At 25.2% G+C, this 22,916-nt stretch overlaps 1 protein-coding gene across 1 annotated transcript; it reads right to left on the bottom strand.

Annotated features, from left to right (window-relative positions):
- Positions 1-8,087: 8,087 nt before the first annotated feature.
- On the bottom strand, positions 8,088-15,909 carry LOC145830101 (protein NipSnap homolog 1-like). Its single transcript, XM_082937991.1, has 9 exons — positions 15,819-15,909; positions 12,259-12,374; positions 12,147-12,192; positions 11,257-11,351; positions 10,304-10,515; positions 9,919-9,950; positions 9,506-9,600; positions 9,046-9,129; positions 8,088-8,577 (listed from the first exon to the last, which is right to left on the bottom strand). The coding sequence occupies exons 1-9, from the start codon at positions 15,899-15,901 to the stop codon at positions 8,513-8,515; spliced, it is 828 nt and encodes a 275-aa protein (XP_082794117.1). The 5' UTR covers positions 15,902-15,909; the 3' UTR covers positions 8,088-8,512.
- Positions 15,910-22,916: the final 7,007 nt, after the last annotated feature.

The raw sequence follows: 22,916 nt of genomic DNA, 5'->3' as shown, positions 1-22,916 counted from the left end.
ATATTATAAATGTTATTAGTTCAAACACTTTTTTGTTGTAGTTGAGGTGCACGACAATTTATTTCATTTTTTTTATAAGTTAAATAAGCTCGACACACTTAACATACAAGGTTATAACAAGACATTTATAATGTAAAAAAGAAAACGTGTTACCGTTGAAAATAAACTGGAAGTTTGTAAAATGGTAAAAAAAATGTCCAAAAATATTTTATAATGGGGCAGTTTAACATATACGGGTCGACTTTATACAACATTTTGAAAATTGAAAAAAAGTTTGAAGCAGAAAAAGAGGAGCTGAGCTTTTATTGTTTATTATGCATTGCATAATATACAACAGTGATATTATTCTATGAAAAAAATAATTTTTCGTTCTTGTCCGGACATGTTTAAAGAAAATTCTTGCCCAACATGTCCGGATAAATAATAAGAACTGTATTTTTGTATTTAACTTAATTATCATACTAATAATTATAATAAGTTTGAATTCAAAAAAACTATTATAAATGACAACACAAATAAAACCTATAAAAAGTACTAACGATAATAAAGATAAAAGAAAAATTTAACAGTTTCGACGAACTAATTTTTAAGAATTATATCTCGGCAATTGATTTACGTTGAGTCTGTTATACATTCACGGAAATCTAATGGCTAGTAGTTTGTTGAAGGAAATAAAAAACGCTCTTAAAGTTTGGTCCTAGGACCTGGTGTACAAAAATACCTTTCGGTTATCGATTGGTACACCTTTTGGATACCTTTGAACGTCTTTTCCAGGCTTGAACTTATTGTAAATGAAGTAGAACTTGATACTTGACGAGTTTAATGCAACATTGTTCACTTTTTTTTTGTTTTATTGAACGACGAAAGTTAGCTCATAAGTTTTGTCTTTGGACCTTATGTAAAAAAAACCATTTAGTTATTCAATTGAAGTTGATGTATTTTTGTTTTTTTAACGACGTTGATATGATACTTTTCACTTAATTTGAAATATATTTGAATAGTTTAGGTCGTAACATTATCGAAAACTAGCAAATACCACGGCGAACTTTATAAACTAACTCTCATTTAAAAGACCAATACCGATACATACGATCTTCATAGAATATTAACTACTTCAAATAAACAAATATTTTATTTGTTTACAACAGCCTTAAAAAATTTTTTTATTCTATTTCTGTCTTAAGTACTATTAGAAAATCCTTTAAAATGAATAATAATAATATGGCGCTTACTTTCGTCATGCAAAATCAGTTCGTTAGCCAAAATAATGTGTTTTTGTAAGTTCGACTACTTAAAGTTTTGCGAAATATTAAAAGAAGTTTAAAAGTTTTTTTTTTATTTAGACTGCACCTAACGTCAATGTGCATACTAAACTAACTACAAGGTTACTTATAGATGAGATTTGCTTGGTTTAGTGACAAAGCATTAGTTATAAATACTTAGGTTCTAAAATAACTTTTGTATTAGTATCTGAATATCTAAATACTACAAGTAGTCTCGAATGTATCTTAATGTCACAAGCAATCTGGAATATATCTTGTTAGCAAAATATCTAAATTAACTTAATTTAATGATCACCCCTATGTGGCTAAAATATATATATATATACTTACCAGCTTAGTATTTATTTTAATAACTAATTTATTTGTATGTTAAAAACTAAAATATATAAAAACTTAATTTCTACTAACTTAACTACTAATTTATATAACTTATTTATCTATTTTTTATTGCTAAAAAGATAAAAACTATATAATAATAAAAAATTAAACAGTATTCTTTCTTATACACGAAGACATGTTTCTGTGTGTTAACGGATTAACACACTTCAACGGATCTATGAAGTACAAGAAATACTGAGAGTAGTATATGAAAATAAAACTAAATGTAAGTATTGATAAATCTTTAATCGGTTTATTAATAATATACAATATATTCCTAATTTAAAATCTTTTATTAGTAAAAGTTGATTTAAATAAAAACTTATTACTAATTTATAAAATATTTTAAAGTATATGTTTTATTTGTTTTTCATAACATAATCTTTAAATTTTACTCAATTTAAAATAAAAATAATTAGAACATTCATAAAACATAATATAAACATTTTTAAATATTAAGTACATATTTTAACGATCATTTTTGAAGTTATTTTTTTTAACAAATACTTATTATTAAAAAACTTAAATCGTTAATATAACTAATCATGTCAAAAATGTGTCTAACTAAAGTTTAAATGCTATATTAGAACTGTTTTAAAAATATTATACTAGATCTAAAATAAACAGCTTTATGCTCTTTTGTTTAGACTTTAAACTGGTGGAAAATTCGAAATAACTTGAATAGGAAAAATAAATCGACGCTCACAAATATGTATCAGAAACTGATACATATAAAGACCTTTCTGTCATCGATCTATAACCACTTGTTTAAGTAAACTTCGTTTAACCATAAAATTTACTCATGACATTAAAAAACTTTAATTAAAAAAATACTTCAGATCTAAAAACAAAATAGTTAAACAACCCCCTTTGCTCAGCAATGATTAGTGATCTACCTCATAAACAAACTAATTTTCAAATTATTTATCTAGCTGGATCTAAATCGAAATATAATTAACTTTTAGTTTTTAATTACACTTATAACAACTTAAGAGGAGCCCGACTTTTGACAATCTGATGCTTTAACAAGTAGTTTATATAATCTAGTTACTAGGAGGTTTGAAATGGTCGACAGTATGAGTACTCATTTAGAATTTAAATTTTTACTCAATTGTTCTTTTGATTACCTCCGCATAACAGTTAACGTGGAAAAACTAGAGAGATGTCTGAGATATAAAAAATATTTAATAATAATAAATCGTAATAAATCGTAATAGACAAATAAAAAGGGAAAAGGTGCATTCGAACAAAAATTTAAAAGTATAATGTAAACTAAGCTAACATTAAATTTTATAATAATTTCACTGCTTATAGTTATAACTTGGTGCAAGGGCAAGCAAAAAAAATATTTTAGTATACTTTTATAAAAAACAACAATGTACAATTTACTCTTAGAGTTTATTTAAAGTACTAGGCAATGTTCACAAATAGCAATCTCTACAAATCACAATGGACAAAAATTTGTACTAATAGAATTATTCACTAAAACAAAAGTGTATTATTTTATTATGATGACGTTTTTGTAACAATTTGTAGTCCTTTTAATATAAAATGTTTAGTGCAAAGTGTTTAAAGAGTTTATTATTTGTAGAAATTACCTAGTGCATGAAACAAATTGTTTTTAAAGGTAAAATATTTAATTATACTTTATTATTTAATGGCTTTTATAAAAAGGTCTCTCAATCTCTTTAATTATTACTTAGATTTACAAACGTAAAGCGGCAGGCAAAGTTCTATGTCGAACAAATCCGGCCTGTGATGTCACTAAAATGTAAGTAAAAAGATATTTTTAGATTTTCATTAAGTATTTTGTTCCTTTTATAGCAATTTATTTGAAACCTTATTATACATCAATTACTTTTTGCAAAATCAATAACAATTTAAATATTTTAATGGTTGATGGTCTGCTAATGTCTTTTTCTTTTTATTAATTTGTGAGATATTTTGTTTTTAATTAAAGGCACTTTGTTTCTATAAAATTTAGCACTATTTTGTTTAAATTATTAGATCCAAATCTATTTTTAAAAACCGTTTCTTTTTTGATCCAGATCCTTAATACGATAAACCACTGGTTATAACATGAACGATAGACAATAGCATTAAAATGGTGATCGAAATCAGTAAAAAAAGGAAAACTTTTGAAAAAAAATAAAAAAATTTACAAAAAACATGTTTTTTCCAACTAAAAAAATACTAAAAAAATTAAATATAACAAAAACTAGCTGCAATTGGAAACGAGATAATGTCATATTCACCTAATTAATGCAATTAATAATGACAGGTCTTAAAGATGAAGTAATTGTAAGTATTTGCCTAAACCATGTAAAAGTATTATTCCCTAAGGGACTCCTAATGCAACCTGTTTATAAATTATTCAAGCAAAGTATTTCTTACTTCAAGAAAACTTTTAAAATTGGCTTTGTAATTTGATTTTTTAGGTGTTTCAGTCTATATCTTACTACCCTGGAAAAGTAGAAAAAAAAATTAAGTTTAGTATTAAACCTTCGTAAAAATATTTTTCAAGTTCTTTTTTAACGGTTATGTACTTTACCTATATACATTTGAAAAGATTCAATATTTAGTTTAACATTCTGTTTATTATTTTTAGTCATGAAATGTTTTCATCATTTATTTTATAATAATATATTATATTTTTCATCGATCTTGGAGTGCCACAAGGCTCTGTTCTAGGACTTCTATTGTTCCTAATACATATCAATGACCTACCTACAGAACCACACTATCTTAAAAATTCTAAATCTTGCAGATGACACATTACTACATACGATTAAAAAACCACATATTTACAAGACAGTGTCAAGTCAACTATAATTTGAAACTAAACGAAATTTCAGACTGGCTTATTGTAAACAAATTTAAATTTAAAGTTGACAAAATAAGATGCATGCTTTTACATTCCGAAAAAAAAATCGGAAAAAATTGATATTAATACTAAAATAAGTAAAATAATTTTAAAAAAGTAAACACTTGGGTATTTTAATGGATAATATCTTAAACTGACAAAACACTTAAAACAAAGTTGTTAGAGACAACTTGTTTTCTGTATAAAGCGAAATACTTTTGTAAATTAAAAATCTATGTATTTAACATTTAACTACTCTTTTCAGTAACATAAGATACGGTATGTTATGCTTGGGCAGAGCAAATAAAACTAGACTAAATGATACATTATTCATATAACATACTTATGAACAAAGCTCTTAGATGTATCAATTACAAAAAGTATGAGAAAAATTTAAAAAAATGAAAACTTACACTGATGTACTCCGAACTACTGAGGTCTCTAGCTTCATGTGAAACCGCCTCGGCAGTTGTGACAGGCGCCAGATTAGCAGTAGCTTCGGGGCCATCTTTATCTTTAGTTGCTACCTCGGTCTGCGACCGAGTGCAAGAGTGTGTAAACTAGTACCCTATTCATTTTAGTTATAGTTTAAGTTTATATATAGTCTAACAAGTATTTATATGCTTTATTATACAATACAATCAAAGACACGACTATAAAGTTTATTACTTGAGAAGGCTTCTTGCTGTTTACAATTCTAGTTGGGCTGTAAAAAATGGTAGCTCGTACATTTTACTGGTTCAGAAAGTAGGGACTTATACTTCTTTGTTGACACTGGATGTAGAGCGCGCGAGATAAAAAGATACAATATTTAAATAAAGAAAATGAAAGATAAAAGTAATAAGTTTATGCCACCGAATGCGTGGGCTTATGGGTCGTTTCACCGGAGATCATCTAGCTTTTCCAAGATAGCGACTTACACTCAGAGCACTAAGAGAAGGTTTTCCGGGATTTCAGCTAGCTTTTCCAAGATGGCGGCTTACGCTTCGGACTGGAAACTGGCGTAGTGATGCTTCTTGTTAACGTTGAAATCCAAATGATCTGCTTTCTCGTTTGCTCTGCTGTTTATATACGTCTTTCTCACATAACAATCGCCTGGTCAAGACATGGTTGCATGATGTAACATGCTGATTAAAGCATGAAACCCGGCGTGATCGGTAGTTAATTCTAAATGGCAAAAATGCGTCAACTAGCGGTTATTATTATTTTTCGAAACAATGTTTTTTAAAACCAAAGTGTTTTTATTATTTTAAGAATTATTATTCAAAGAAAAAGATTTAAATATGAAATTACTTATAAACTCGACTTTTGGACTATCGAAGCAAAAATAATAACATTTTCACGTCGATGTCCAACAACACCAATAATATTAAGCGTTGGAAACTTATTTAAACATGGGCTTGATATTTTTATGTATAAATTTGTATATGTATTTTTACCCTTCAAGTTTTATTTTTAAATGCAGGTAAAGTACGTAATCATTCACAAAAAAAATTCTTACTAAACAGTAGTAGACATGGGCATAAATCTTTAGTATATCAGTGTAGTAAACTGTGGACTAAAATGCAAAATGACTTAAAAGATCAGGATTATTTTGTATAGTACCAAGCCGATCTGAAAGAACTTTTACTGTAAAAACAATTGAATAGCTAAAGTATAGGTAGTTTACAGTTATATATTATTATCATAAGTATTAGGACTGTACCGATAATTACTAAATCTAGGAATAATCCCTAAAATGGGCTCTAATGACATTGATGCAGTCTAGACTAACTAATAAATAGCAAATAACTAATAAAATATATTTAAACTTTGTTTAATAAAGTAGTTTTTCTTTTACACAAGTAGATTTACAAAGTCTTTAAAAAAATTGCTTTGAAAATTTTAAATAATTAAGTTATTAATTAAATAATAGTGGGAAAAAAATGGAAATATGTTAGCTATTTTGTATTTATTTTTTTCTTATATGTCATGGACAAGACGTTAAAAGGTATCTAAGCGGAGTACGACTCGATAACCGAAATGTTCTTTGTACACTAAGTCGTAAAACCAATTATTTTCAGCGGGTTTTTATTCGTTCAATAAACAATACTACAAACCACTTAATTTATATTATTTCATTGTAGTAAACAAGTTTAGTGCATTAATTTGATGTTTTCTTACGTAGTTTATCCTGTTATAGTTTTATTTGTAGGCATAGGTATATAACTGCAGTTATAAACAGTTTAAAACAAGTCGACGAGCCTTATAACGTATACCAATAAATACTGGTTACATAAATGGGTATTGTTTTTAGAAGATCAGATTAATATAAAGATCGAAAGGCTTATTTTTATTACCAAACTAAAAAACACAGAAAATAAATGCACACTATTGAGCTACTACAAAACTATTAATAATAAATGAACACGGATATATAGTTGGATAAAAAATAAGAACATACTTAAACCTTAAGATAACGGACCGACTACGTCTTATAAACAAACGAAATATTGTATGTTATAAAGCTCACAACGTACCAACTGACTGCCAAACGCTTTCAAAACGTTGTCTATTTAACATTAAAAGCAAAGAAAGTTTATTTTACGTTCACACTTATTTATTATTTTAACAATAACTTATATCCGTTTACGAAACTATAAAGGCGCAAATTAAGAAAAAAACACATTATATTTACTACCGTCTAAAATAAAGTCCTCTTCTATTACATATTTTATAGAATTAGCTTCGCATATTTGCTACAGTCTAAATTTGTTTTTTGTCTGAAATGATGTTTAAACAATTGTATTTTCATAACAAGCTGTTCTGATTGAAAATCGAAACATCTGCAGTCTTAAAAATTTCCATCTACTCTGAAAGTACATAAATCACGCTTTAAGAAAATCCGTGCTTCTATTTCATTTTCACTATACTTTTCAGCTATAATTCAAGTAAAATAGTCAGTTTGTTTATTAGCAAGAAATAGTCTTACAAGTTAAATAGAATTTACACATAATTAGTTTGTTAAATTGATCGTTGCATAACTGTAAATACTTATCGAATTTAAAATATATAATTGTTTCAAGTTTTTCAAATTCATCGAAAAAATTGTGTGCTTCACTTCACTGTAAAAAGTTATTGTAGGTCCGAAACCATATAGGATAAACTACCTATAAAGTTGAAATTATTTCGAAAAATTAATAAAAACATTTTAAGTTTAAACTGAAACCAAATTAAGTATATATAAGTTTTAAAATGAAGCTTACTTTTAATTCATATTATAAAAATCTGTTTATCGTGTTTTTGTATCAATGAACATTAAAAACTCCTATGACAAATTAATTTTATCACTGAAGCATTTATACTAAATTTAATATTGTTAGGGGTTTTTATACGATTAACTTTTTTAATATCATTGAATGCACTAACAAATAACTGTTTGAGATTTAAATTTACGTTTACACAAGAACTTAAATTTTGATTTATAAAAAAAAACTAACTTGCAAAGTTATTGAACTTTATAACTGATCTTTTTAGTTCAGCTACACTCGTTATTTGCTCATAATAAAATAGTTTACATCAAAAAAAAAGAAACTAACTTTATTAGTTTTATAAAGTGATAACAATTGATATACACAAAAAAAATTAAGAAACAAATAAAAAATTAAGTCATATTTAAAAACATCTATAAAATTGTTTAAATTATCTAAAATCACTTAAGTCTGTAGCAGTTTAGTACATAATAAAAGCTAATAAAATGATAAAAATTACATTAAACGAGAATATTGGCTTTACACAAATTAGAGTTAAAAACATACTTTTTAAATTATCCAAGTATTTACAGTATTTTACAATTTTTATAATGATATAAGTTCAGACACAGTTATATTACAGAAAAAAAAAAAGATAATTTGAGCGTGGGACTAATTTACAGATTATTTTTAAAAGACTAAAATAAAAATAAAGTTCAATTTAAATATCTTCTAAGATCTTGTCAAAAGCTAGAGAGTTACTGTAAAGGAGAGTAGTCCAGCGGGATTAGAATTCTAGACTTCATTTCTCTAATGAGAGGAACTGCAAAAAAATCAAGTTGTTTACTTTATCAAAAGTTTATAGTTTTTTAGACTAAAAAACAACAAATTATTATTACTATAACCAAATAAACTTACTGGATATTTAACTGAGCACTTTTGCCTTTTGGAGATAATAAAAAATGGTATAACAGTAGAAGGTAAACTATATATATAATCTAACCAATGTTACCGTAAAAATAACTATGGCTAGCATTGCGAAAATATGAACAGTTATTTTTTTTGTGCATAGAAATTGAAATTTTGTATAATAGGTCATATAGAAAACTAAATAAGACAAATACCCTGTTGAAAAAGCATATGCTTTATTTTATAACAAATGTAATCATTATACCTAATGTATAAAAATTTATGGAAATTGTTTTCAAAATAAACAAACACTTTGCGTTGTTCGTAAATTTGTATTTTGAAAATATAACTAAACAAGGTATTGATAGTACAAATTTCTAACCAGTATAGTAAACAGTGTCATCCCATCCAGCTTTCTCCCATGCTGCTTGTCTCGTTAGTTTTCTGTTCTCCAAATCTTCGTAAGCTGTAAGTAATTGTTTATCATCAAAATACGCAAAACAAACAAGGACTTTAAATTCGGTTTTTATTAACAGTACACAATACTTACTTTTACAAAAAAAAATCTTTTTAACTTGCACATAATTAAATTATTTACAGTAATGGTTAGCTTAACAATAAAACAGTAACTTATTTTTAAAATATTGACTTAAACTATCTCAAAAGTAACATATAAAAAAATATTTTTTGATTTTTTTTTAAACTATTCAGATTTACTATTAAATACATTCACTACTTACCAAAAATGTGATTGAAATAGTTTATTATTTAGAAAATTATAGCTCGTTAACTTAAACTCTTTTGACTACTGTAAGTGTTTACAACAAGATGAATTGAATTACCCCACAAATGGTGTACAACGTTGAGATCACCAATTTCACTGAAGAAACCTCCAACTGCCTCGTTATTCGATTGACGCTTGTTTATTCCTCGCGCCCTGTTTCACATTGAACATATTTTTAGATATTAGTAAAAGAGGTAGTTATTCTTTTGGTAAATGTAAGGTTAAGGTTACAAAAGTGAGCATATTATGATGACCTACGTGATAATATAACTTTAAAATAGCATAATCAACAAACTTTTTGTTTTAAAAGTTCTACGTTTGGAAAAGCAAACTAAATTCTATTGCACATTACTAAAATTAAAAATATCTACTGCACTATGTTGTATACTTAAATTTAAAGCTATTATTTTTCTAAATCTTCAAAGCGTTTGTTTTCTTTTTTTTGATAAAATTATACTACTCTAAACTCACCAGTTGTTTGCCCATTCAAGCATCGTTCCAGGCTGAAAAAAAGTCACTAAATTAATAAAGTTTAGCTTAGTAGTTTACTTAATAATAAAAGTTAAAAAGATTTGTTTTGCTGTAATATAAAACAGCGCTATATGTTTTTAAGGTATTTTAATAATTATGCTTTTAAACAAACCAGTTAACTTCTTTTAAAGGTCTTATTTTTCTAAAGCTTATAGTTTTTATTTTAAATTAAAACTTTATTAGAGTTTGAATACTAAAAATACTGAATATTTGCAGTTTTTACTAAATTACACGAAAGTATTTAAAAGCAGAGATATTAATACTCTGATAAATGTTAAACTATTATTTTAACAAGAGTTCTCAAAAAAAAGCTGTAAAAAATAACTTTCAAATGATAAGATCTCAGTTCATATATATTGGGTCCCTTTCTTGGTTCAATTTCATTCCAGAAAGAAAATTCGTACAACAATTGGTTGGTCCTGGACTGCAGCATCTTGGACCTGTCCTCCCACATGTCCTGGTACCAATCCTCCTTGGCCAGCCTTCTGTTGGCCTGCTTAAACGATGAAAAGCCGTCCTTGTACCTCCACAAGTGAACTGAGTAGATCATGTTAAGTAGGTTTAAATGTATTATATATTGTAAATAAAAAACTTTTAGATTTTTTGTTTATATTTAAAATAAAAAGATAGAATCAGGTTTATTAGGAAGTTTTATTTGTGACATAACTTTCTGAGTATATTTATTCACTAAGAAAATTTGTACTAAAAATTACTTAATTCAAATATGCTTGGTATGAAAGATTTATTGTTGGTATGATAATAAATATTACAAACTAAATCATATTTCGAATAATTTTTATTTTGTTGAAGTATTTTGAAATATAAAATAATTAATACTGATTTATTATACTTTTTTTTTAATTTTCAATCTCCAGTATCATTAACTAAATTTCACAATTCTATACTAATTATGTATTAAGCATTTATAACTATTTAAAAAAAAAAAATAGTGGTTATAATCTTAATAATCTTTAAGCAAATTTAAAAGATCTAGAATGCCCTAGTACAGTATACATTCATTGGTTAATTAGAAATAGAAAAAAAAAAAGCTTTGTAACCATGTAAAACCTCAAACATTTATCCATATTTCTATTTTACATAAAGTATTTGCATATATAACAGATGTTTTGGAAAATAAAACTAAAAGAAGTATTATGATATTTATCCATAAGTTTTAATTTCCAACAGTAACAAACCAAAAAAGTATTTTATTTAGTTTGAGTAAATAAAGCATAAAAAACGGTAAAAGGTGCAGCAAAAAAAACTATATTGACTAACCAACTTGATCTTGTTCACCGTACCAACAAGACCAACTTCCAACACACTCCATTGGAAAATTTTCTAACTCTGACATACGAGGTATGAATTCCGAACTGATTATTATTTTTTTAATTTGATTTTATTGATTCTACTAACTTACATGAATTTATTTTTTTGATTTAATTATAGTAAAAACTACTTAAAGTTACCAAATAAAACACATAAACTAGAGCATAGTTTTTTAATAACTTATAATAAATTATTATGTCTTGACAATTATTTTCAGTAACGAAAATAGTTGTTAAAAAAATGTATAAGGTTAATAAAATCTTTAAAAAAAAATTATTCATTTACATATAGCAGAATAAAAATTTAATGATGAACCATAAACATTTATTACAATAGTTTAAATTTAAAATCAGAAAAAAAACTAGAGAAATCAGAGAAGTAGTTTAATTAAAGTTAACATGCGTATTACTAAAGTAAAATCATATTATAATAATTGATTTTTTTTTGATTTTGTAGATTTACTTTTCTATTTTTTAATTAATTTTAAATATAAAATTTTTTAATAAACTATGTAAGTCAAAGCTTATAAAATAAATAACTTTTGAATGCCACATAGACAATTAACTTGGCTTTATAATAAATAAATATATAATATTTTGAGTTATTATAGCTAAAAGTTTTTAGACTTTAATATTATAATAATAAATGATTATAAGTAACATTTTAAATCTAAAAATAGTCAAATGTCTGGAAATGTACATAACTCAAGTAAGTAAAATTTTCTTAAAACACTTATAACAGATACTAAATAATAGTTTTAAAAAAATTTCAAATGTTTGTCTTAAAAACGATAGTTAAATATATAAAAATACTAAGCTATTTTTATTACATGTTCTAACCATAGCTTTTTGTAAGCTCTCAATGCTTCAGGTTTAACTTGGTGAACTGCAAAAATTAATTATTGTTTAATTTTGATTAGTTAATTAAACTAATTAATTTATAAAAGCTAACATTGAATCTTATAAAGGTGGTTTTCTTGTTTTTTAGTAAGAAGTGAAGACTGAGAATCAGAGCGAGGAGTAACTTTTGGAGAAAAGAAGTTTTTCACATCTTGTGAACTCACTGTTCTGTTAGTAAAAATAATCACTTTTTTATAATACTAAAATAAATTAAGAAAACAAAGTGAAAAATAAAAACACAAATTCTAAATAAACTATTAGTAAAATATTTTTGTTTTTGAAAACTTAATTAGTTAAATTTTAGTACAAACTAAAATGCCGAATATAAGAGTCGAATTTTTTTACATGGAATTGAATTTTAAACAGTCAGTTTAGTACAATGTTTCTTAAAACAGAGAAATAATTTTATTTTGATAAGTAAATGTTGATACTTGAAACTTTAAGATTTTACCAAAGTTTAAATGCTTAAAAGTTTTTCAAGCCTGACTTTAAATAGATTTATAAATTTTGGAAAACATTTTTATTTATTTTACATTAACTGACAAAAAAAAAATTTAAAAAATATTCTTAATTTTTTTGTATTACTTTGCTCCAATTAAAGGTAAAAACTTAAGAGAGAAACGTTTGGAAGTTGCATAGTATAGTTTTAAAACAAATTAGTTTTTCATGCATTGTTTGTATACATCTATCTAAAGATGTTTTTTTCTATTTATTTACTCTATTATGATGTTTCAAATTAATTAAGCTGTAAAAGTATCTAGTAGTTACTTATAGGGTTGCTAAAAGTTTTTTTTTTTAATTTCCAGGTTTTTAAAAGTAAAAGTTATTTTGACTTCTTTAAGCTAATTTAAGGTAAAAAAAACTGAGTTATAAATGGTTGAAAAGAATGCTACTTTATAAGTGTTTTGTAATAAATAAAATTCTGAATAATGCAAAAAATTTTTATATTGTTTAACGAACAACAAAAAAGGACTCAAAATATTTGGGCCTAGAACTTGGTGCACAAAAAAACCTTTTGGTTATCGAGTTGCACACCACTTGGATACCTTTTAATGTCTTGTCCAGGTCTAATTATTATATATTTTTGTATCTTATGAAAATTCCATATTTAACATTTAATAGTTCTTTAAAATTAAAGGTTTTTCAACTTTTTTTTCTAAATTTCTCAAATTTAAGGTTTTTGGCAATCCTGTACATTTAAATATTTACAAAAAAATAAAATACTTTGAAAAATAGGAAACCCCAAAAGGGCTCTAACTAATTATTTTATATGCTTAAGGGCATAGGGGGTTTACCTTGTTTTTTACAAGTTAATATTATTTTGTAGAATTCTATCTTGGCTCTATACGACATTTTCAACAACTTGAAAAAAATAGATTAGCTTTAGAGATATAAGTTGGTTCAATAGACTCTTTATAGAAGAAGCTAACCACAAACACAAACATATATTTTTCTTTTAAGTTTATCTAGTTTCAAGTTGGAGTTTATCTTCTTCGTCATTATTTAATCAATCTTCTTCGTATTTTTACAGTAAATCTATTAATAACATTTCAAACCATTATTGAAAATATTTGTAACTTTAAACAATTATATATATTTTTAAAAATATCCTTGTTTTTTTTTATTTTTTTATCTTTTAACGTTCAAGTATGTTTGCTGATAATTTGAAGTCTCCACCTCAAAAAGCAAAGAAGGGGATAACAAATTTTTAGTGAATTTTTAAACTTAAGAGAAAATTTAAGATAAAAAATTGCTATGTATATATTTGTACTGGAACCTTTTTACAAAAATTACTATATCTTAAAAAGTTAAACACAAATCACTCATTTTTAAAAAGTTTAGAAGTTTGTTGATTATTTTCATTTAGCACATCATCAGAATAATTAAACAGATTTATACATTTAACTTTTTATGATGTAACTATTTTTAGCTAAATATTTAAAAACCACTGTATATAACTAAAATTATATCTCTTAGCAGTTTTAGCAGCTTTATTCTGACGATGTGCTAAATCAAGTTAATCAACAAACTTCTGAACTTTTTAAAAATTAGTGATTTGTGTTTAAACTTTTTAATAAAGACCAGTACCAAAACAAAACATTTTATATCTTTAAATTAATTAGAGATAATGTAAAGTATATTCTATAAAAACTGACTCGTAGTTAATACTTAGGCTTTGATATAAGAGCTAATGTTAGTTTTTGTAAAATATATCTTACTCCTCAATCCCCTATGCCCTTAGTTTACTTTAAAAATTATCTGTGAGATTTTATAAATATCAGTTATCCTTTTGGTACTTTAACTATTTTTAATTCAAATTTATTTCAAATGCTATCTTTAAAACATATAAAATTAACTCTATGATTTATTTATAAGTAAAATACTTTAACTACAAACTTTAACAAATTTTAACTATAACTATTAAAAAAGTAAAAAAAATAGTATTTTTATAATTTGTTTACGGTGCATTTTTTGAAAAAAACATTTAAAATAACATATAATTTAATGAACAAAATTTTTGAAAGAACCTTTTACCAATCCCTGTCGTTGAAAATTTCTATGTAAACTAAACAAAAAAAATACCTACAACACTAAGTTTTTTTTAATGTTAATATCAAGTTTGTCTATTATTTCTTAAATAGTACTTCTTTTGTTATTTAATTTAAGAATATATATATTTACATTTTGCTTAAATCAGTGTAAATTGATGTAATATAGTTTTAAATATTAAAAGCTTTACATTTACATAGTAAACAGTTGTTTTAATTATTTTATATCTAAATTTAATTTTGTAAAAGCTAAGTTAACCAAATTATTAAGTAATTTTATAGCTTAAATTAAAATTTTTTTAATTAATACAGAGGTGACCCAGGGGTAGCAAAGCAAAAAACTACAGCCTGCAAGTTTTTTTTAGCAAAAAACATAATTTAAAAACTAAAAAAATTGTTGTTAAACTTACAACTAGAGTTTATATTTTAGTTTCTCTATTATTGTATATTTTACTTATTGTTTTGTTATTTAGTACTTATATATTATTCTGTTATATTCATTAACATATTTCTTTATAGTGCAACACACCGGTTATTTCTGTGAAAATTGGTCTGCAACTTGTAAAAGGCTGCCAACCCTTGATTTAGAATATACTTTAGTTATATAATATGAAGTTTACATTAAAATTTTGGTTACAAGGCTTGATCAATTGCCTTTTAAAATTAAAATTGTTTATTTATGCAGTATGCTAGCTTTAATATTTTATGAAGAAAGTAAATTAATTAAGTTAGATAGCTATCAAATTAGCTTGCAACTTAAATAGACTGTCACAATTTTTTTTTCTTAGAGCTTAATGAAATTATAGTTTACTTATTGAACTTAAAATTTATTTCCCATAAACAAAGTTGTTGGTAAAAACTTTTTTGTTATAAAAATTTATCTTGACTAAGAAAAAACACTTGACTAATAAACTTAAACATTTTATTGAACATCAATTTTTTTTCTAGTTAAAATAAGTTAATCATAAAAACTTAGTAGTTTAATTACTATACTAGTTACTATACTATTAATAAGTAATGCTATAAATACTATGTCTAAAAGTATTTAAGAGTTTGAAAATACCTGACAGTGCTTTTGATGCTACTTGACTTGAATAAGGTCTGAATAGAGGCTTGTAAAACTTGTTTACAACTTGCATTTATCATTTTAAATACTTTCTGTTAATGTAATTAAAAAAAAAGGAATATTTTAAAAATAAATAATTTTTTTAAAGATATTTATTGATAAAAAAACTATATTACAGAGATAATGTAACAAATCATTGAATTCTGAAGAATTTTAAAACAAAGCTTGTTAGAAAACTACACTTATTTTGTACACAAATAATCTGTTTAACTAAAATCAACAAATTAGAATACCAAAAAACATGTTGTGAAATTTTATATGGTGCTCAAATAGTTATGATAATACATTGAGAAATAAAAATTACTAAGCATGTTCAGTTCATATCAAATACTTACTTGCTTAATAAATAATTTCAATTTTAACTTTTAGTACACTACTTTAATTTACAAATGGTAAAACTTTAAGCTTATCCATATAGTAATTATTTTATAAAAAGAATGAAAAAAACATAAACTGATTCAAATCAAAATAATTTAACATTACTTTATATTAAAAGTACTCTCTGAATAGCTATAAAAAATCAGATACTTCTTAAAGAGTATATTTGTTTGTGGTTAAACTCCAAACCCATCTATAAAATAATTAAGACATTAAACCAATAAATGTTTAACATTTTATAATCATTTGTTAAATCATTAAATTATACTGACAAAGAATTTCTTTTTTTTTCAACATCTTGAAGTAATCTTTAAAATTTTTTACACATTGAGTAGACACGTTAAGTTAAATTTTGGTTAAGTAAAATTTAAGTTTAATGTATCTTAAATCAAAACTTTACTATACAATATATTTTTACATGGAAATGAAAATTAATGCTCATAACTAAAAATACACACTTTTTTTTAAAGTCCGTGTTCACTCCTAAATTTGTCAACAACTTAAGCAAAGGTAAGTATTCAAAGGTAATTAAAATTATTATATTTCTTCTACATGAATTTAGTTATTATTGAAATTAATTTTATCTGCATTGTTAGACTAATCTACTGATATAAGCAATGCCACTGCTTAAATGGTCTGGAATGAAATGGTTCCACCTTTAAACAAATTTTAGCTGGATATTATTGTTTTATTTTTAATAAAATGTTGTTTCATACAGCATGTGTCAAAAAAAAACTTTTTTTTTCAGCTTCTCATCATTTTTTCTACCAGCTTAACAAAAAGCATTAGTGTCACATAACACCTTCACATACCTACCAATGAATTGCAGCTTGGTTGTTGAACTAAATTGGTCAATCTTAAAATAGAAGTCATAAACAAACAAGTTCATTAACTTTATAAAACTTGATTATAAGAGAAAGGAGAAATACTTAAAAGTTTTTAATACACTTTAAAAACTTATTAAGATGTACATGTTAATAAATATTATTATTAATTTGACGTTTATTTTCATTTTAAAAAACTAGCATTTAGTCTAACTAAGTTTGCTTATTTTACCAATTATTAAACATTTAAAAAAGTATTATAAAAATGTTATAAAACCACTGTTAAACCATTTTAATAAATTAAAAAAATTTTATTTATGAACTTTAAGCTTTTATTTTAGTTTTTCTTTCGAAAAGCAAAGTACTTGTTTTTCTGCTAACTGTTTTAGATGTCTACTTTAAAACAATATATAACAAAAAACTTTTTTTTTTCTTTTTTTTTTTGATTACTTTCAAGTTAGTCCTGTCAAAAAAAAATATTGCTAAATTAAAGTGAATTGAAATAAAATTATGGTGTAGTTATAACGTTTTAGTTAAAAAATATAAAATGACGTTATAATCAAGTGTAAAAATTAACTAAATGGTAATACTAAAGAAGTTTGCTGTATTAGTAAAACTTGTTAGACTGATATCTAACTAAAACAATAATAAAAATAAAACTACACTTTTTTTTTAATTTAAGGAACCAATTACTTTAAAATTACTTAATATAAGAATTTTAAAAGTCTAGTTTAATTTACGAACTTTTTCTGCTTACATAAACTGAACCTTAAAACTCGAATTCATAAGGCTTAAAGAATATGTAGCTAAAAAGAGTTCTCTGTTCTCTCTAAAACTTAAAAGTTCTCTTCTTTATAATTTTTCGGACACTCATGAGTCGTGATTGTCAAAAAAAGTGTTGTCCAATTGCAGAGAAGTATTTTTTAGCAGGCTTCTCCGAACGGCCATCAAACCAGCTTTTCAATATTTACGGAACATGCTGATCGATTCTTACGTGAAGCCTTTGTGATTTTTTTCCCACGTAGTCACTACCACAGTGACAACTTAAATTATAGATGATGTTACTTTTTTTTCCTGGGTGGAAGAAACGTTTTTGTAAATTCCACTTAGAGGTTGATAAGTATACAAAATTCTTTTTAAACTAACAGAGCCGAAAACCTGGTTTATTTAAAACTGGACTAAATGATAAAGGATATGAAATTAGCACTTGATTATTACGTCATTTTATATTTTTCAACTTTAACATTACATTCTACACTATAATTTTATTTCAATTTCAATTCAGTTTAATTTAGTACGATACAAATTTTGACAAAACATACTTGAATTGAAAGTACTCAAATTATAAAAAGATAAAAATAAACAAAAAATGAAATGTGTTTTGTTATATTTTTTAATAAGTTATGCACCGGAAAAAAGTTGTTCAAGTGTCTAATTTTGTAACATAATTACACAAACATTAGTTCAAGTTCTTGAACATTATCAAAAAAATTTAATCTCAACAGCGGTTTCTCGCGATTAAGCCTGTATGATGAGTCCTAATAAGGACGAAACGGGTCGTAGGTTGTCTCGGATGCTTTTGTTGTTGGTCATATGGTGAAGTTCATTATTTGTTATTGACGGCGCAAAACATTTTAACTTTGTTGATGATGGTCAAAATTAAAACTGGTTAAAATAAATTTTAATCAGAACAAATAAATTTTTATAAACAAAAAATTTTGCTTACTATTAAATTACTCTTTTTAACTTAAATTTGAAAACTCGTCTTCTTATTTCCTTAAAAGAAAAAAATACGTTTTATAGTCTAACATAGAAATAAATTACAGTATAAATCTCTTTATATTAAGCCCTACGATCATTTATATCAATCCACGCGACATTCTGCGACTTAATTTCATCCTCATTAGGTAGACATAGTCACTGTACCCACAACTAGATTATCTATTTTTTTTTACACCCTAATACGTTTGATTAGTTTCAACAGCAGTTAATCATAACTTTTTAAAGATTTTTTTTAAATACACACAATTTTTTTTTACGAAATTGATAAGTTATACTTTGGTTATTGTGTTATTATTTAATGTAACTATATTAACTAAGTTACAAAAATATTTTTCACTGGCCTAAGTTTTAAGTGTCAGTTCAAGAATGCATAGTGTGTAAATTTTACTAAATAGTTTACTACATTGCTTTATGTCAATTACTCACATATTTTTATGCTGCACATCTTTATTAGCTTTGTAAAAAGTCTTAAAGAGATAAAAATGTCAAATTTCCGTCTCGGAGCTTTTTTTACAATTTTTTTAGTGATATAACAATATTTTATGTAAAAATTTGTTAAATAAAATAATAAAGTAGCTAAAGGAGCTTGTTCTTAAACAATTGTAGAAACTAGCAAAATCTTAAAAAACTAAACGTATTTGAGAACTCTACAAAGAAATTACCAAGATGGCTGCTTTAAAAACACCAGGTAGACATGACAGCTTAGTCGTTGCAAGTCATGCTTCCTAAATTTTGCATTTTACTTGACATTTAAGTAAAGTTTCAAAATTAAGAAAGCAAGACATGCGTGATCATAAGTTTATAGCATTTTATCACTACAAGGCTTAAAAGTCCAATTATCAAATAGAGAGGAATTTTCTGCTGAGAATTACTGGTAAAATTTTTACACGTGTACTTCTTTCTCGATTTCAAAAGAGGCCTCGAAATGTATACTACTAAAAGCAATTTTGATTTAGTTCTGAAAGTTTTATCAATATATATATGGTTTTTAATTTACGACAGCTGCAAGAGAAATGCAATGACCAGTTAAGGTCTTTATATATCTTATTCATGATTCTTAAAACTTAATTTGATTTAGTAAGAAGGGAAGAACTGTTTACGATATTGTTGGAGTTTAGTTGCCATGCAAATCTCTTTAACACAAACACATAGCAACAATTTATATAGTGGTAGAGTTTTTGATTTATATGAAATCAGACGTTAGGTAAAGCAAGGCTGCGTATTTTCTCCAAAGTTTTTTTTAAACTTTCCTTTCAATGCTGTTATAGCGCACTTTTAGTTCATCAACTACAGTAATTCAACTCCATTTAAGAACTATTAGTCGGTTTTTTAACGTTGTATGTATACAAAGCGAAAAGTTAAAAACTTATTTGTAAAGAGTTTTGCTGATGATGCTGAAGTCATAGCTCACTCTACCCGAAAACGTTAGACTCTACTAAGTCAGCTTTTCGTTTTTCCATTAGTCTTAAAAGTTTTTAAGTATTAAACAAGGACAAAAATTGTATACCATTAAATACGATAGCGGGGAAATGTAATAAGCTTCGTATAATTTGGCTCAAATGTTGCGTCAAACCAATCGTTGGACAAAAAAATTAATATTCTAGTTGGTAATGCGTCAGACACATTTGCTTGTCTTACTGTAAGAGAGTGGAATAAAAAAGTAAATTGTTAACACAAATTTTTAAGTTAATTGTGCCAGTGTAAGCAGAATTTTACTATTCGATAACGAAACGTAGAACTTGTTGGGCGTGCAGGAAAAGAACCCAACACCTATCACTTAAGATGTCTACGTCGTATTCTTAAAAGACAAACGAGAAAGTTTTGAGACTTACTGGTCTCACTAGAATGTATTTTTTGCCCTGAGCCAACGCAGACTTCCCTAGCTTGATAAGCAATTCTAAAAATCTCTGTTTTATAGCGAGTTTTTTGTTGGAAAACAGAACTGCAGTCGTCCAACACTAGATTTCAAGGTTGACCGCAATCGAGACCTATAGATCTTGAATGTCGCACTGATTACTATTTATATTAAAGTACTAAAACGGATATTAAAAATAATGACAACAGATGCGATTTTCTTTCTACGAAAGACTAAAGAAAAGAAAAAAAAAAGTATTTTAACAAAGTGGGCTGAAAAAGGAGGTCAAGTGGTCTCTGATGTATATTTGTAACAAAAAACACTACTATACAATTTAAAGTTACACTTCGTGTTAAATATATAAGAAAACCATATAAGGTTTGTTTTTATTTAAAAAAAATTAAAGTTTTAATTTATAAAGAAATTAAAATTAATGGTTTAAAGGTAGTCTGCCTTTTTTAGTAGAGATTGGACAGTTTTGAATATTGTGATCTAGATGTAATAAAATTGGTTTAAAACACCATATAAAAAAACTGTCTCAATTCTTTTACAAAAACAAAAAACAACAGATACAGAGATCGTTCTATTCTAGATTATTTAAATTCTATTTGAATAAAAATTAAAAATATTTATACAATAAACGAAAGATCTCTGTATCTGTTGTTTTTCGTTTTTGTAAAAGAATTGAGACTATTTTTTTTATATGGTTTTTTAAACCAACTTTATTACATTTATAACGAAATGGCTTAAAATTGATTTAAATAGTAAAAAAATAATGGACTACCTTAAGGGAGTCACATTTACTCCTAAAAATATATAAAAACCAAAAAATAGTTACGTTCCTTTTAAAATACATTTTTATAAATTTTTTATATAGACTTTTTGTCATGCTTGCTAAAATATAAGAATTAACAGAATTTTCTGTGACGAGTGTTTTGATAAATTCAACTTTTTAAAATATTGCCTAAAAAATACTAACAATTTTTCGGAAAGAATAGTAAGTTTCTTTTTTATGGTAAATAATATACTTTTCTTTTCAAATATTCCTTTGAGTTTTTTTTAAGTAACAGTAAACTAAATAAAACGAAAAGCCTAAAAAAGTATATGTATAAAAGCTTTTAAAGTAATTTTTAGCAGTTGCTGTAGGCCTTAATTTTGACATAAACTTTAGGATTTTTCGAGTTATTTTCAAACTTCAAAGTAGAAAACATTTTCTACATTTAAGCCTACATAACTTTTAGTGAATTTAAAGCAGAATAGAAACAAACAAAGTTTTTAATAAAAAAAAACCAAATCTAAACAATTAAACAAAACTATTGGTTTAATTTTTTAGTCACTAAAACGGTCATAGACAGCTTGTCAGCCCACTGTGTTTAAAAAATCGAATTAAAAGATAGTTAACAATTTGAATCAACATTATTTTGTTCTTTTTTACTAGTTATTTATTTTTATTTTGTAGCATCACTGTTTTTGTCTTTAGTGTTTTATATAGTATATTGAACGACTAAAAAAAACGCACAAAACATTTGGTTCTAGGATTGATACTTCTTGGTTATATTTATTTATAATTAAACTTTACATGAAAATATATTAAGATAATAATATATTACTTAAAGTGAAAAGTATTTTATAAGTTAAAAAAAAAGTTAGTTTCTCAGCACAAAAGTATTTGAAAAATGCGCTGCAGATCTTAATTTAACACTTAAGAAAATTAGATAATATTTCTTTTTTTGTAGGCACAACAATTAAATCATTTATTAACTGTACACTAGATTGAAGTTATAAAAGATACAATCATTAAAATTTGCAAAGACTTAATATAAAAAATACTTGTATAAATTGTTATGAACAGTTTTATTTATACATTCAAGGCTTTAGACCAGGGGTCGGCAAGCTACAAACCGGTTACCAAATTTGGTCTTCCAAGCAAAAATATTTTCCCCGAGCCGTGGCTTTTAATCAGTATTACTAATGCAAACTCTAGCTTTATTTTAATTCTATATTTGTGCTGTTTTTTACTCGTGGTTAAGCTGAGTTTTTTATTATTACACAATGCTCTTTTTAAGTTTTAAAATTATTTTTAATCGATTTCCGCAAAGGACTTTTTTTAGTTGCTCGCAAAGATTTTTTTCAGTATATCTGGTACGATCCTAGAAAAATGCTGCCGACTATTTCTTAAAATGTTTTTCAAAAATT

Source organism: Thalia democratica, chromosome 2 (assembly GCF_965202585.1).
Source record: "Thalia democratica chromosome 2, ktThaDemo2.hap1.1, whole genome shotgun sequence".
NCBI classification, from domain to species: Eukaryota; Metazoa; Chordata; class Thaliacea; order Salpida; family Salpidae; genus Thalia; species Thalia democratica.
This window is presented reverse-complemented; position numbering and strand designations above follow the sequence as displayed.